At 47.9% G+C, this 17,518-nt stretch overlaps 1 protein-coding gene across 11 annotated transcripts in view; it reads right to left on the reverse strand.

Annotated features, from left to right (window-relative positions):
• GTF2IRD1 (GTF2I repeat domain containing 1) overlaps positions 1–17,518 on the reverse strand; it is a 173,269-nt gene that overhangs the window by 92,050 nt on the left and 63,701 nt on the right. For 9 of the 11 annotated variants that reach the window (XR_013634796.1, XM_073315874.1, XM_073315870.1 and 6 more), the window contains 2 exons: positions 12,224–12,352; positions 3,438–3,579 (listed from right to left, as the gene is read on the reverse strand). Coding sequence is in view for 8 of the 11 variants with exons in the window: in XM_078849280.1 (XP_078705406.1) it covers positions 3,438–3,579; positions 12,224–12,352 (271 nt within the window). In the remaining 3 variants the exon portion in view is untranslated. Of the gene's footprint in view, positions 1–1,548; positions 1,649–3,437; positions 3,580–12,223; positions 12,353–17,518 lie in introns of those variants that run through there. The other 2 variants (XM_073315872.1, XM_073315873.1) reach the window with 2 other exon arrangements.

Here is a 17,518-nt window from a genome sequence, read left to right on the forward strand (position 1 = left end):
GGAAGGGTGACCGGCTCTCTAACGAGCGCCCTCAAACCACCCGAGCGGCAACCGGGAGGGCTGGTCTCGCTGACTAACGAGGTGTGCGTCATACAGAGAGACGCCTCCACAGCGGCCTGTTCTCTTACAATTATTTACCTTGTAAGGCTGCCCTAGGAGACACAAACAACAGGAACTCTTCCCGCCAGGCGTTTTCCCTTGCTCTTGCGAGGAGATGGGAAAGGGAGAGTAAAGCACTGGCTTGTGTGCCAAAGACATCCTTCGCCACGGCGATCATGGGCTCAGAGAAAGGAGATTTAGGGTTCCTTTCCATAGGCCTTTCATCCTAGCAGCGGACGCTGGCCACCAGTACATTCTTTTAAATTGCCTTCCCTCTCAATGTCCCAGTTTTATAGGGACAGTCCTGATTTTGGGGTCTTTTTCTTACACAGGCTCCTATTACCCCCCACCCCTGATTTTTCGCACTTGCTGTCTGGTCACCCTACTTCCCTCTACAATCCTTGCCCTTTGCATCATCTACAGCAGCATTTCACCTACAGGTAAAGGACAGAGTAGCCATGTTTTGAAAAAGGCCCCTGCAGGAAATGGCCGGAGAAAGAGGGCAGGATGTGGGGAGTTGATCAGCTGGCAAACTGTCCCCTGCAATATGCTTGCACTCCTCTGGCTTGAGAAAGGAAAGCACTGACCTTGCTCCTTTACTTACACTGCCCAGCAGGGCATTGCAATTTCATCTTCTCTCTGGCATTTATTTTTTAAGAGACTGTAAATCCACTGATCTGGCACGGATAGGTTGGGGCCCTTCCCTGCAGTGTGCAGAGGCGTACAGAGCAATCAGTCACGAGCTGCCCTTTGCTACTGGCCTGCCAACTTCCTGTTTGCCAGAGTCCTCCGAAAGCCAAAGCACTGGTCATAACATTAACTGTGGAACGCTAACGTAATAAACCAGGCACGCAACTAAAAGCATGATGTCCAATTCTTCCAATTGGAGCAGCCAACACCCAAAAACTGAAACCGAGGATGGATCCGGATCAGTGGACTTGCAATCTCGGAGAAAAAGAAATTTTCCTCTCAGATTTAAGACATGGCCACTGACCTGGCACTGATGGGATGTGACTAGTGACAAAGAAAATTCTGGTAGGAAGAAGACAATAGTAATAGAGCATAATGCTGTTCTCGCTTGTCCACAGGAGTGAGTCCATGCATGCACCAGAAGACGAGCACACACCTCCTGAAGGTCGCATCTGACGGATCAAAGTTACCATCAGCAGATTGTGACCACCATACTGTAGCTTTCAAGGTTCCCAATTGCAAATTTCTTTGCCTTATAAGATTCTGAGAAAGCAGCTGCTGAGCATCAAGCTGTGAAATCTTAATATTTTCCCCCCTCCAACTTGTGATAGCAAACAGGGAGTTTGGTTTGCTGAATTCACTGGTCCAATTCGGGTAGATCTTTAGGGCTGTCATTTACATCCAGGTTCTCTCTTCACTTGCATTGGCATGGAGTAGAAAGAAGGAAAGGAGAACAATTCTCTGATTCAGTGAGCTCACCTTCAGTGCAAGCGTGGGGGATGTGATGTCCTCAATCCTGCTTTGTCTGAATGAAAAGCGCAGACTTGCTTTGTGATACATACAGCATCTAGCCCAGAAATTCTCCTAGCTCATGTAGCTTCAGACAAAACTATTCTTAAAGACAAGGACGGTGAGGTAATCTCTCTTACTGGAGTCCTGGTCTACCTTCTGGTGGCGGAAGAAAAGCTTTAGAATCACAGAGCTCTTCTTTAGGTCTGGGAAAGGTAACCAGAGTGTCACAGCTAAACAAAACGGGGAACAGAATGTTACACATAAGGGGTTAACACATGTTGCAAGAAACCAATTCAAATGAAGTGGGCAATTAACACCTTTGCAATCAGAGGACAAAGGAGGATTAGGAGGTTACAAATTGTTGTAATGAGCCATGAAACCAGTGTCTCTGTTGAGACCATGATTCTCAGTGTCTAGCAGAGTTATGAATTCAAGTAGCCAGGCTCACTGCAAGCTATTCCTAGTCATTCTTGAAATGGGCTTGCCACCAACTGTTTTGCCTGTGTGCTGGCTTTCCAAGACCAGGGCTATACATGCAATTTAACAGCCACAGTCTAGCCCCAAACCTTACAGCATTCAAAGAAGGATGCCTTTTGCTGGTCCTGAGGATAGAGCCTTTCCCTAAGGTCCTTGCACCACGTGAGTGCGGCTCTTGAAACATATGGAGACAAGGCAAGAAGCTTACAGGAAACCTCAGGCCACCCTATATACTGTAGTTCCATCTCAGCCAGACCTCAGTGTTATGGTGACCTTGATCACTTGGGAAGAGACATTTGGGTATAACCCTTACACTGAGCAGGCCTGGAGTGGACTGCCATTTCTTTAACCTCTGGACCCAAAGTGAGATTAGCTCTATTTTACCATGGTGTCAAACAAACAGAAAGGAAAAAGGTCTTTCTTACAATCCTGAAACCAGTTCCACGGGCGCTGAATTACAACACGTCAGGAGCGCTACCTACACCCTGCTAGAGAGGTCTGTGGAACATATTTGAGTCTTTAGTGACCTCCTGGGAGCAGGGGATGGTTGTGGCTGGGTCTGCTGGTTCAGGCCTGGGAGGGGTCACCTGCTTCCACAGTGTCCATGTCAACTCTTCAGTTACTAGGGTGATTTATAAGGACATGCTGGGCCTTGGCACAGATAACACAGACAGAGGAAGATGGCGTAACACTTATCTCCCACTCTCTTTGCCTGGTTCTCCGTTTGCCTGCAGGTTTCCCCTTGCCGATGCTAGTGTCTTGCTCAGCCTCTGGGATGGGGACCAAGACAGCATGCCCAAGAGCGACTGCCGGGGACCTCACCACTCCGCAGGCCTGTTTGCATAGGGTCATGGTGGGGATCGAAAGGGAAGAGAACAAACATTTGTTCTCATGCCACGCAAGGTAAGTGTTTTGCCAGTGCCCCTAACCAATAAACACCCTGGGCCTAATTTTCCTTTACACTAAGGGCCCTTTATGGCAGTGTAAACGGGCCTCAAAGAGAGTAAATGTAATCTGGATCCATTTTAAGGGTTCTTTACACAGCCAGCATGGCACAAAGAAGCAATTGTGTAAAACAGAATCAATCTCACAGGGAGTTACAACAAGTTACAGTCTCACGCTACAGCCACCAATGGAGAAAGGAAAGCCTTGACCAACAGCAGCGTCAGCCTCTGCGGGCTACAGAAAAGGGGCCCAAGCCATCCATCTGTGGCCTTGCCACATGGAAAATAAATGTGGCACAATAAAGTAGCAAGGAAACCAAACACATCATTTGAATTTACCACTAGCATTCCACATTCACCTCAGCATCACGTGAAATGAACTCTTCGTTACCAAGCGTGGACTTGGATTCTAACCCGGACCAGGAGGGTACTTACTGCAGAACTTGTGAAAATCCATTTGCAGTTCTTTCCTTGTGTTCATAAAGATTCTCCCCTTCTCTGTCCCAACCACATAGGTACTTTCATCGTGAACTGCAATGCAGGCTACCTCGGCGTTTAGTTTGGAAAGTGCGGAACACTGGGGAGGTGGGAAAAGCAGTTGGGTTAGAAGAAGGAAAATGTAGAAGCATCTCATGTTTTCACATGGTCATCTGTCAATTTAATGTGTATTTACGGAGTTATCTGCATTCCATAGACACATTGTAAGTGGAGCCGGAAGTCACTCTTTCCATGCAACATTTTTTTTGGTGCAAAATGACTTTTCAATCAAAACAAACATTTTAATTTTAGTCTAAAACTTTGTTTTTTCAGCAAACCACCAGAAACACATTGTTTTGGCAACAATTTTCAGTTTGGACTTTTTTTTTTTTTTTTTTTTTTTAAATTTTAACTAAACCACCATTTTTTTTTTTTAAAAAAAAAAAAAAACACCAAGAATGTCCGTGGGAATTAAAATAAAAAAACATAAAACCCCACAATGGTTACCTGCCTCTCATAACTCTCGTTCTTCGAGATGTGTTGCTCATGTCCATTCCAACAGGTGCGTGCATGCGTGCACCACACACACAATCATCATCGGAAGGTGTTCCCCTAGCAGCACCCATCGGGTCGGCAGTGGAGCCCCCTTGAGTGGCGCCCTCATGGCAGTGTATATAGGACACTGCCGACCCACCGCCTGCTCAGTTCCTTCTTGCCACACATGGGGGAAAAGTCTGTCCAAGCCCTTGCGGAATCAGCCCACCATAGGGTTTCCGAAGACTGAGCTACCCGCTGCCCCTGGTGGAAGGCCAAGATGGAGCTCAGGTGCACTTTTATAGAGGATATTGCCAGCCCTTCTTGCTTCAGGTCCAGTATGTTGTCCAAAACGAGGGGAATTGGCGCTTGCTGCAGTAGGAAACTCTTCTGCAGGGACCACATAGAAAACCACTTCTACTTTGCCAGGTACGTGGCTCGGGTGGAAGGTTTCCTACTTCCCAGGAAAACTTCTCTCACAGAGTCCAAAACACTGGAGCTCCAATGGGTTCAACCATGGGAGTTTCCACACCGTGAGGTGGAGGGACTCCAGGTTGGGCTGCTGGAGCTTGCTGTGGCCCTGAGCGATGAGGTCTGAGCATAAGGGAAGGGTTACTGGTTTGTTGACCGACAGGCGTAACAGCATGGCAAACCACACCGGCGTCGTGAGGATCAACGAAGCCCTGTCCCGGCGGACGCGTGAGGTGAAAAGCGTCTGTGGTGAAGCCCGGGCTGTGGTTCAGAAAGGAGCAGAACCCCTGGCACATCCAGCCTGAGGAACGTGGTGTGGGCTAGGGCCACATGCACCTCCACTTGTGTTTGCAACTGGGCCTTGATGAGCCAGTCGTCCAGGTACAGAGGAAGGCTGCCACGACTGCCATACACTTTGTGAACAATCTGGGGGCCGTCAAGAGCCCAAATGGGATCACCAGCCGCTGGCCACAAAGCCAAGAAATGGTCTGTGGGCTGGGATAATGGAGATATGGAAGTAAACATCCTGCATGTTGAAGGCGGCGCACCAGTCCCCCAGATCCAGGGAAGGAATGAGAGAGGCTAGGGAGACCATGTGAAACCTGGCTTTATTGATGAATGCATTGAGGTCTCGCAGATCCAGAATAGGTCACAGTCCTCCCTTGGCCTTGGGGATAAGGAAATATCTGGAGTAAAATCCCTTGCCCCTGAAGTCCTGAAGAACCTCCTCTATCGTCCCCAGAGCAAGGAGCGACTGCACCTCCTGGAGAAGGAGTTGCTCATGAAGAGGGACGGGGAAGGTGGATGGGAAGGCGGGAGGGAACAGAACTGGATAGAATAGCCCACCCCTATTGTGCTCAGAACTCAGCGATCTGTTGTGATCTGGGACCAAGCACGGTAGAAGTGGAATAGCTGGTTCACAAAGGGAGGGTAAGGATCCAGATTGAGTCCTGGTGCTCAATCCTTGGGCGCACCTTCAAAAGTTAGGTTTCGGCCCCGGCGGCTGTTTGGACGAGCCCTGGCCTTGGCCTGAGGAGGACTGCTTGGCGCCTCCTATTATTCCTGCCCCTTCTCCTGGCTGAGTCCTGCCTTTGGGGTCTGGAGTAGAAGAAGGAGGAGGGCTGGGGTTTGAAGGGCTTCCTCTGGGGTACGGGAGTGTCAATCTCACTCTCGAGTCCCTCAGACTGTGCAAGCGGGAGTCCATGTTCTTGGCAAACAAGCCCACACAGTCAAAGGGCAGGTCCTGAATGGTGTTCTGGACCTCCGGGGGTATGCCCGAAACCTGTAACCAGGCACTCTGTCTCATGGCGATTGCTGTGGCCATGGTCCAAGCTGCAGGGTCAGTTGAGGCTGAGGCGGCCTGGAGGGAGGTCCTTGACACCACCTTGGCATCCTCAAGAAGCGCCATGAAGTCCAGGCGTGAGTGTTATGGGAGAAATTCCTAGAACTTGGCTAGTGCGCTCCAGGAATTGAAAGCATAGTGGCTCAGCACTGCTTGCTGATTAGCAACACAAAGCTGGAGCCCCCTGGTCGAGTAGACTTTACAGCCAAAAATGTCCAGCTTCTTAGCTTCCCATGACTTTGGGGCAGGACCCAGGGGTTGACCTTGCCGCTCTTTGTGGTTCACCACATCCACCACTAATGTTCCAGGCTCCACCTAAAAAGGTGTCCGTACCCCTTCTGCGACACAAAATACCTCCTTTCCACCCCTTTGACCTTTCCACCCCTTTGTGGAGTTTTGTATGGTCTTTATAAGGGGCAAGGCTACCCTAGAAGGACCCTCCGGGGCAAGAATGTCCACCATTGGGTCTGAGTCTTCTGGCACCGCCTCAGCCCGGAGGTGTATGTTTTGGGCCACCCTCCTAAGAAGGTCTTTGTGCGCCCTATTGTCCATCGCAGGGAGTGTGGTGGTGGAGGTGCCAGCCACCGCCTTATCCGGCAAAGAGGATGAGGCGGCCTGTGGGACTGGGTCCTCCTGACCCTCAGGCTCTCCGGAGGCTGGCTCGGGTATGTCTGCCCTGTTCGGGGGGGGACTGTGGCGCTGGTCCCACACAGGGTGCTGGCTCGAGAGTTGCACCCGCTTGCGAAGACCCACGGTCCTTGTCACGTGGGGGGCGAAAGAGAAGCACAGGGCGCGGACACCATGGATGCGGCCCTGGAGCCCTGCCCTGGAGCTGATGGTAGGCCCAAGGAGTCCAAAAGGGCCACTGTACCGGCTCCTGACACTGTGGGGGCCAGGATACCACCAGTGCCGGGCACGTCCCGCAATCTGCGGTGCCGGGACCGAGACCGGTACCAGCTATGTCGGGAGGTCAACAACTCATTGTCGGAGTGCGAAGAATAGTCTGAGCCAGAGCATGGGGGGTGGAGCCCGACGGCGCCAGAGAACAGTACCGCAGCGACGGGGAACGGCACTGTGGCATCGTTGGCTTGCCCCAGAGTTGAATGCGTGGCGGCGGCGCCATTGGGCCTTGCACCCGCACCTGGACCGGCGCCGGTGGTTGCACCTGCAGGGCCGGGGACTGTGCCACCATGGCTCTAAGGTCCCACGTGGCCTCAGAGGTACCCGGCGTGGAGGGGAGATCAACCTCAGCCTCCAACTCCTCCCCAGTCAGGGAGTCCACGAGCACCAGACTCCACGGAGCCCCTGGCAGGGCCGGAGTCGACAGTGCAGGGATCCGAGGGCGAGGCTGTGGGTGCCCTGACAGAGGATGCGCCCCGCTGGGATCCCTGTGCCGTTTCCTGACGGGGGACCGGCACCAGGGACTGCGAGCAGGACCGCATGCTCGAACCCACTTTGTGAGCCGGGGAGCGGTGTCGACGCTCCCTGGAGGAGTCTTTTCGGTGCCGGGGCATCCCGCGCCAAAGCCTGTGCACTGCACACCGATGTCGCTGGTGCCGCTGCCGGTGACAAGTGAGGGTGAAGAGCCACCTTTACTAAAAGGAGTTTGAGGCGATAGCCCCGCTCTCTCTTCGCCCTGGGTCTAACGCTCCTGCAAATGGAGCGCGTCTCTGTTTGCTGGCCCTCACCCAGGCACTTAAGGCCCTTGGGCACAGGCTTCCCGCAGCGTTGGCAGGATTTAAACCCCTGAGACCGAGACATACCCCAATGAGGGGATCTAGGGAGGGCGCCACTCCAGGGTACCGCTAGGGGAAAACCTTCCGACATGTGGCACGCACACACCTATTGGAATGGATGTGAACAAGCACTTGAAGACCAGAACAAAACAAAAAACATTGGCTAAAATTTCCTGTGAAAAATAATTAGCATTTTTAAATCGGTTCTAATTAAAAAAAAATTGCAGAGAACTTTTATTTCAATGACAAAATATTTGCTGGCTAGCAGTCAAAGTCTTCATCAGTCAAGACCCTCTCCTTGTGTATTTAATCAACACAGAAATTATGGGCTATTAGGGTCTCTTATCCACCCGATGTTCCTGACAATATGTTTCCAGTGTTATTAATTATCTGTATTCTTGTGGCATCTAGAAACCCCCTTTGAGAGCAGAATCATATTGCGCTGGGTGCTGCATAAATCCATAGCAACAGATGGCCCCTGCCCCCAAAGACCTTACAACTGAAATAGACAAGGAGCGGCAGAACCGAAATTTTATTATCCTCATTCGACAGTGAGGGGAACTGGGACACAGAAAGACTAAATGACTTCCTCAAGGTCATGCAGGATATTTTGTGTCAGGGCCAGAAATTGAACCCTCCTGTTCCAAGTTCTTTCCCCAACACCAGCCTCTCTCTATTGGATTTTGAAGCGACTTGAATAGAGGGGCTTCAGAAGGACATTCATTATAAATTTAAAAATCACAACCCAGGCCACAATAGATTTAAAATGGCACATGCGATTGCAAGGCAGTTGCAATATACCAATGGAATAGACACAGCACTTCCAGGTTTCCCGGTTTATTAGACCGCCCCTGTTCAGTTACATGGAAATATTTGTTAGAACAAATTGTTTTAAAATCCTGCTAAAAGGCAGTACAAATAATTTCACAGATTGGCTTGCCTTCCTCTGAACTGTACACCCCCGTGGAATGCTGGGGTCATGCTCATCTCCATGACACTTTGAGCTGCGTAGCAAAGAGGGGCAGGTAATTTACGACACAGAGCATGCACCTACCAGTAACGACAAAAACTATAGATGTGCATGGGGGACATATCTGGTGCTTTCCTGACTATTTAGTGCCATTTATAAACCACGTATGCTCCTTCACACAATCTCCTAAGTGAGCCCCACACCCTTGAAGAAATCTTTGATATTTTACAATCAAGGCTAAACCCAGTATGAGAAGCTAAGAGGCCCCACCACTGTGGAGAGAGATCCTCCTTGTCTTGAGATTAAGGGACCAAGTTCAGAGGGAAGTTTAAAGGGATAAAACACAATCCAGTGAAATATTCACTGAACTCAAAGGAGTTTCCTCTAGAGATTGCTTTTGGTCTTGGGAGCCTTACGTCTGACACTGACAATGGCTAGTCAGATGGTGAGCCAAGATCTCCTGTTTATAGTACAATAACTTGATTGCTTTATCGTTGCCTCGTCCTACTCCTTCCCTCCCCACCCTGCATCTTGTCATAATACAGACTGTAAACTCTTACTGAGCCTCTGTACAGCACCTAGCACCGTGGCTTTGATCTTTGACTGACATCCGTAGACATTACAGCAATACAAATAATGAATGGGTTACCCATTCTTCCTTCCTCCTCAGCATTAATGCTACACAAATTTAGACTCCCTGAGACTCTCACCCACTTAAACCTCCTTTCACACCATCTCTGAATTTGGCCCAAGGCTAGGGAATTTTTTAAGACAGGAGAATTGACATGCTAAGTGGCTGGAAGACAGGGATGTAGCAGGAAAAGCAACTAGAAGGAAGCTAAAAGAAAAGGAGGACTTGTGGCACCTTAGAGACGAACCAATTTATTTGAGCATAAGCTTTCATGAGCTACAGCTCACTTCATCGGATGCATACTGTGGAAACTGCAGAAGACATTATATACACAGAGACCATGAAACAATACCTCCTCCCACCCCACTCTCCTGCTGGTAATAGCCCATCCAAAGTGATCACTCTCCTTACAATGTGTATGATAATCAAGTTGGGCCATTTCCAGCACAAATCCAGGTTCTCTCACCCTCCGCCCCCTGCACACAAGCTCACTCTCCTGCTGGTAATCCAAAGTGACCACTCTCTTTACAATTAAGAATACAAGAATTATAACATTCATAAACCAGTCGGAGAACACTTCAATCTCTCTGGTCACGCAATTACAGACATGAAGGTCGCTATCTTACAACAAAAAAACTTCAAATTCAGACTCCAGCGAGAAACTGCTGAATTGGAATTCATTTGCAAATTGGATACTATTAATTTAGGCTTAAATAGAGACTGGGAGTGGCTAAGTCATTATGCAAGGTAGCCTATTTCCCCTTGATTTTTCCTACCCCTTCCCCCCCCCCCCCCCCCGACATTCTGGTTAAACTTGGATTTATGCTGGAAATGGCCCACCTTGATTATCATACACATTGTAAGGAGAGTGGTCAGTTTGGATGAGCTATTACCAGCAGGAGAGTGAGTTTGTGTGTGTATGGGGTGAGGGGGTGAGAAAACCTGGATTTGTGCTGGAAATGGCCCACCTTGATTATCATGCAGATTGTAAACAGAGTGATCACTTTGGATGGGCTATTACCAGCAGGAGAGTGGGGTGGGAGGAGGTATTGTTTCATGGTCTCTGTGTATATAATGTCTTCTGCAGTTTCCACAGTATGCATCCGATGAAGTGAGCTGTAGCTCATGAAAGCTTATGCTCAAATAAATTGGTTCGTCTCTAAGGTGCCACAAGTCCTCCTTTTCTTTTTGCGAATACAGACTAACACGGCTGTTACTCTGAAACCTGTCATTAGAAGGAAGCTAAAGCCCAATGTAATTAACACCTTCTTCCGGCTCCTCAGCATGCAACTATGCAAGCTTAAATACTCTGAGACTCAACAAGAGTCTTGTACACTTAGGGCATGTCTTCACTGGCAACGTTAAAGCACCGCCGCGGCTTGTGTAGTTCCCAAAAAACCACCTCCACGAGGGGCGTAGCTTCCAGCACTGGTGCACTGTTTATGCTGGCACATTACAGCGCTGAAACTTGCCGCGCTCAAGGGGGGGGGGTGTTTTTTCACCCCCATGAGCAAGAAAGTTGCCGCACTGCGAAGTGCCAGTGTAGACAAGCCCCAAGACAGCCACTTATCCATGTGCAACATGTATTGCCTTCTACATCACCTCTGGACTTGGTTCTCAGAAGAAAGTGGATGGACCCCAAGTAATGGGAAACAATTCCTTTTTGGGGGAAGACATGAAGAGAGTAGGATAATGATTTACCATCCGTAAACTAGAAAAAGCTTAATTGGAAAAAAAAAAATCCCTTCCATGAAAACAGCAAGAGGTACATTAATTCATTCAATCAACTAAACTAAACAACAGTCAAGGAAAAAACAGTGAATAATGAGTGGGATGGATATGTATGAACAAAGAATTCAAATAATAATTAACTCCAAGTTCTTTTTTAAATTTGTATATGAAACATATATAGAATTGCACTCAAAAGCTTATGTTAAAACAATATTATTAAGATTCCAAAGCCAAGCATTCAAAAGTTAGGAAACGCCAGAATTAACGTTACTTGTGCAATGCTTGCACGTACGTGATCATGTAATTAAAGACGATAGCCTAATGCATATGCACAAGGAGGCATAGTTTTTTGTGTAATATATATAAATGGCTAAGCGCTTCCAAAGTGACTAGTGATTTTGAGGGCCTTGGTTTTCGGGTACCTGCATCTTAATGGGGCCTTGAGGTGGATATTTAGCATTTTCCGGAGGGAAACACACACACACACATACACACACAATCATATTTATATAAAAGTTAACTATAGTTGGAGTTACGTGGGAGGGATATTTAATTCATCACATTTTACTACACATGTGAGTAAATACACACACTTTTCAGTTAAAAATAAGATTAGCTCTAGTCTGAGAAACTTAACCAGTTATCTTGTTTATGTAAGCAAGACTGACTTGTGCAAGATTTCTCCCGAGAGTTATTTTCTTTGTTCTCGGAGATAAAGCCATTGTTATCATTTCCTTGTTGTGTAAAAGCTCATAACAACAGTGGTAAAACATCAAGAAAAATAAATTCAGTTGGTACCAACATAAATATTAATAGGAAAACACCACACATCGCAAAATTAACTGGAGCTGACTTTCTGGCCCCTCTGACTGTCAGGATGGGCATGTGATTTTCATTTCACAGCTCAAACAGCTCGATTGGCTTTACTGCAGCAGAGTACAATTTGATGAACTCAATATCCTTCCCATCTAAATCCAGCTCTTATTCAACCCAATTAACCTAATGTAAAGTGAGCTTCTGGGTGGCAGAATGGCCTCGCGAAGCTTTCAGAGCCGGAGTCTCTCCTGTGATTTCAGGAGCTGTCAAACCCTCTCAGGTTGCTGCAATATCATTGTTAATCATCACTTGAAATGAATATGCCCCCTTTGTTTAGATAAATTATTGGATTTCATATTTGGGTCCCTGTGGCCCATTGGAGAGGGCTCTAATGGGTATCATCTGATTTCAGAACCTATCCTTCAATGTTATCCTGAACCATGAACAATCCCTTATGAGTGTGTAACCGCCTCCCCACCCCCAAAAACCACCTTGGCAAGCAGCCTCACTCACCATTGAATCTAAGGCAGAAACTAAACTGGTGATGATTTCATTTTTCTGATGAAAAACTGTATTCCATTGGTCCGATCTGGAGTTATTGGGGGACCCATTGGAGGGCTTCCCCGTCAGTGCCATATTCACCTGAAACAAAAAAACAAAAACAAAAAACAAGACAAGACAAATGTATACCTTACCCACTACTTTTGCAGATGCAGTTGCATCAACGTGGCTGGCACCAAGGTTGATCCAAGGATCTCCAGAGCGAAAAGGAGTGAGCTAAAGAGCCAGGGTCAGCAGAGGAGCACTGTAAGACACTCACCTCCTCAGTGGATTGGGCACAAAGGGGGACATGTAACACATGCTGGTCAGCAGGGCCGGATTAACTCTCCTATGGGTCCACGGCTATTAGATTTTGTGGGGCCCCTATACACAAGTCTTGGGGGGGGGGGCAGTTTGGTGCGGGGGGGGGCTGGGAGGAAGTTTAGGTGCAGGAGGGGGATTCTGATCTGGGGCAGGGGTGGAGGAGGTGGTGCAAGGTGCAGGCTCCGGCCAGGAGGCACTTACCACAGGCGGCTCCCGGCTGGCGGTGCAGCAGGGCTCAGTCAGGCTGCCTGCATGCCGTGGCCCCATGCTGCTCCCGAAAGCAGCTGGATGCCAGCACATCTCTGCAGCCCCTGGGGGGAGGGGGCGCTCCCACTGGATCATCACAGTGGTCCCTTCTGGCTTTATAATCTGTGAATTGGGCTGGGTGCTGAACAGACCCATAGCAAGAGAATCGCTGGCCTGAAGAGCTTACAGTCTAAATTGACAAGACAGGCAAACAGGGTAGAAAGGAGCAAAGAGAAGGGAAGGGACTTGCCCAAGGTCATCCAGCAAGTAAGTGTCAGGCCTAGGACTAGAACCCAGGTCTTCTGAGTCCCAGTCAAGTCCAGTGCCCACTCCGCCGGGCCACTCCGCCTTGTAGTGAGGCAGCGGGAAATGAGCAAGCTGGGTGCTCGTTTTCAGTGCAAACCTCGTTTCCTGAAATCCCTGAAAATTGCAGTGCTGTGCTCAACAGCTGTTTTACTATTATTAAACAGACTCAAGGAGTCTCTGTGCACATGACAGAAAGCACAAGTGGGGAAAGAAAATACTGCCCTGCCTGAGTCAAGAACACATGAGAACTAGTTATGGGGGGGGGGGGGGAGGGCAGAGAAAATGCGGAAGATTAACATTTGCAATCCAGAAGCCTGACTTCGATTGAGAAATGCTGATCACCTCCAGTGGAAAGCATTAGCAAGCAGTTCTGTTATTGTGGGATGCAGACTGTCAGATGAAACTGAATGAGTCAGTTAAACCAAGCAAAACTGGGTCACCTCACTCCTTGCAGAGGTACAATGTGTCAGGCAATCAAATCTGTACTCCTCATGAGTTCATTCATCTGCTAAAAACCCGCTCAGTGTCTTATTTTCCTGCATGCCAGACTTACTAAACCAGCCTATATTTTATTTTACTGTACATGGTGAGAACCAGTTCCAGCCACCACTGCATGTAAGCAGGGAAACTGAAAAGAGAAGCAATTAGAAAATTCAACCCATGGGGCAAGATGCCCATATGCAAATTATTTTACTTCTATCAGAGACAGAAAACCAAAAATCATCACAGAATTTTGTAACCACAATCCAACCCTAAGCCCACATGATGCACCCTCTAGGCACACAGCATTACCAAGCTTAGTTACTGAGAAAACCTCCCGTCACTTGCTGCATTGTCTGCTGAATGCAGCATCACAAGGCCAGAATCTCTGCTTCATCAAGTTCACCCTTTCTGCAGTGGAGCATGATGGATATCAGGAAGCCAGATTACAGCTCCTGGATTCTCTGCTCAGCCCACAGTAGAGGTTAGAGAAACCTAGGGGCTGCTCTAACCTTTGCCTGCTGGCAAGTCTTCCAGCTGAGCATAGTCAGGGGACATTATGCTCCAGGCACTCCTCTTTGATTCTCTCCACTTTCCCCGCACTAGGGATTTGGGTGCATCGCTAGCTACACCAGCTCTGTACCTACCAGGTGCTCCACCACTCAGTGGGAGTCCCAAATAGGAGAATGCAGCAACTCTCGGTTCTCTTTGCATGGCCTGGGTGGATAAAATGAGGGGAAGTGTGAAGGATTTGCTGCAGAACCTCTATCTTCTTGCCTGCCCCACATATACAACACGTAACAGAACCCATGATCGAGGCTTGGATCCATGTAACCAAACATTCCTCGATAAACATGTAGAGTGCTATGAAACGGCGTGATGGAAACACACGTAAAAGAGAAAGAGGGACAGATCTTCTCGCTAGACTTTGCTTTTAGACATACCAATTCTTGCACCGATTTAAGGAACAAATGGTTGCCTCCCACATATCCTTCTAACTAGGTGAGTCACTATTACCATATTGAATTATGGAACTAAGAGAACCCTTCGGTGAATCATTAGGTTAATACACAGCTCTGAAAACCTCATCGGGGGAGGAAGGAAAAGAGAGGGTGGAATAAAAATATAATGGCAAATAGAACCATGAAGCAATCTGAATTTTAGCACCAAGAGGAGAGTGTCTGGCTTCCCAGTGGGAGCGAATCTTCCTGTAGGGATTGGGCTGCCACTTGGTTTCTCCTTCCTAATGTTGTCTTCATCATGTGATAAGCTTTTCCTGAGGAGGGGCCAAGCAGCAGGTCTCTCTGTGCCATTTGCTGCCAAAGAAAGGAGGCTCTTATAGAGAGAGACTTTGCAGTGAAATAAATTACACACTGCCAGGCCAATTTCAATATACAACAAGGTTCTTTCATTATTAGAGAGGGGATAAAGGGAATTACAATCATGTACTGAAATACAGCTGGAACATGCAAAAAGAAAGGGAAAAATCTTTTTATTTTCTTTTTTTTAAATGTCACCTTAAAAGAGTCACCGCCTTAAAAACAGGGCTTTACTGTGACAAGATTTGATTAGAATAGAATTCCATTCAATTTGCTTTCTCCAAGAAAGCTCCATGAGCAAAATGCAAAGCAGGTGTAAACTCTGGCGGGTGGTAAGACCAGACCTCTCCACCAGTCACCATGGGGAAAGGAACATGGTGTCGGTTCTACTCACCAGTGGGGCCATGGGCTTGGCTTTTCAGCAGCAGCCCAGGCTGGTTATTTCGGTTCCATTAGTGAATGTGATGGCACAGAGATTGGAGGGTTACTACTTGAGGGTCACCATAGGGTCCAGATTTTTCAAAAGAGGTCACCTTCTATTTAGGCCCCATAGTAAGTGGCTGGATTTCCAGCATGCTTGATGCTTAGAACTTCTGACAACCAGTCCGTCACTGAGCCGAGCACTCTGGAAAATCTGGCCCTTATCTGGGTCTCTAAAATGGAAGCGAAATCCGTGGCAAAATCCGGCACAGGCTATGGTAGGCTGAGCCCTTGACAGTCTGTCTCAAGCTACGAAGAGGGGCTTTCTTTATCAGACTCATCATCAGCATCCCCCTTCCAGTCAGACAGAGGTAGCTGACGAAGCAGATCGGAACACAAACAAAATCCTGCTCCACAGAAGATACCTAGCAAGCTATAATAATGTTCTATAATTCTATATGGCCTCCTGACCCACTGCTTTGCCAATATTCATCAGCATGGCCTCACGTCAATGGGTGGTAGGGCTGCATTACCCACCTGTACTTCCATTTAACAGATGCAGAAGTTGAAGCACAGTACTGTGCCCAAGAATCCAGCGGTAGAACGGGGTCCAGAACTCTGAACTCCTGTCTGTCAGTCACACACTAGCTACTAGAGAATGCTTCCTACACAGAAACTCCAGTTATATCCATGTGATGTTATTCAAATAAAGCCACAGACAAATTTAACATCCACCTCACCTTGGTCAACTTCAGCAAAACCAGCCCTGAAAATCAGAGACAGTAGCACCCAGACATCTAATTTTAACCTCCCTTTCAACCTAAGCAGGTGTGAGTTGCAGTGAGGTTTTGCTACAGAGAGAGAAGGGATTTTAAAGTTACTTTAAAGCCCTTTTGTAATACAACGTTTTCTTTCTTCCAAACTTTGGATTAAAATCCATATGAAGTTATATCAGTTGTGAACTCAAGAGTCACTTGATGAGGGTGAACAGATAGCAACTGTGAAAAAACAGGACAAGGGGTGGGGTGGGAGGGTAATAGGTGCCTACATAAGAAAAAGTCCCCCAAAATGGGACTGTCCCTTTCAAAACGGGACATCAGGTCACCCTACATTTGATCCAAATCCAGATGGCTGTACAGTGCTGATCCAACAGTGACGCCTCTCTCCACCCCAGGGGTGTTGGAACAATCTGTATAGTGGGGGTGCCAAGAGCCACTGAACCAAAGTGTAAACCCTGTGAGTACTGGAAACCTGGGGGTGCGGCAGCACCCACCACACCCCGAGCTCCAGCACCTATGCGCTCCACCCTACCAGTCAGCTCTCATTTGCTCTCCAGATGTCAACACTCCTCTCCAGATCGCCCTCTTGTTAACATTCTCTAACAAGACCTTCATGCTTTCTCCCATGCTGCCCTGCATGCTTGGGAGGAGCTCCCTGACAGCATTCCCAAAGCCACCTCATTATCCTGCTCAGAAACGTTCCTTGACAACAATGCCTACAAAAACATGCCAGCAGTTGGGCCAATGGTGTGCAGAGACCGCTGCCTATCATCCTGAACAGTATTGTGTCACTGTTTCCTTGTTCTCCCCCATCTATCTGAATCCATCTGTTGTCTCTTGTTTTAGGCTTAGATTAGAAGCTCTTTGGGACAGGGACTGGCTTTTTGTTCTGTGGTTGTACAGCACCTAGCACAATGCAGTTCTGGTCCATGACTAGAGCTTCTAGGCGCCATGATGATACAAACAAACAAGTTCATGGAAGCAATAGGCACAGTATTACAGAGAGAAGCAACACTCTCCATACGATCCGTACGGCCATGAGTACACAAGCAAATCAGATGTGTTCTGCAATCAAGGCTCCCACCTGGGCCACCACACAACCAACTCAATCCATCTGAAAGTTGTTAAACTGTGTCTGCATAGGAATCAAATGAAAATACACATTTTTTTGCCCATGTAGGCAAAACCAATAGCCCGACACACCTGGCTCCGCTTTAAAAAAAAAAAAAAAAAAAAAACCACCACCACCAATAAGCTAAACAGTGGAGAACTCGCCCTCCTCCAGAGCAGCAAAAATAAAAATGAAGTACTTCTCCACTACCAGCATTTGGTATATTGGGCCCGGTTCTCCTCTCCCTGACACTGGTATAAATCAGTCGTGACTTTGTTGGAGT

The sequence above is a fragment of the Lepidochelys kempii genome, chromosome 17 (assembly GCF_965140285.1).
Source record: "Lepidochelys kempii isolate rLepKem1 chromosome 17, rLepKem1.hap1, whole genome shotgun sequence".
NCBI lineage: Eukaryota > Metazoa > Chordata > Testudines > Cheloniidae > Lepidochelys > Lepidochelys kempii.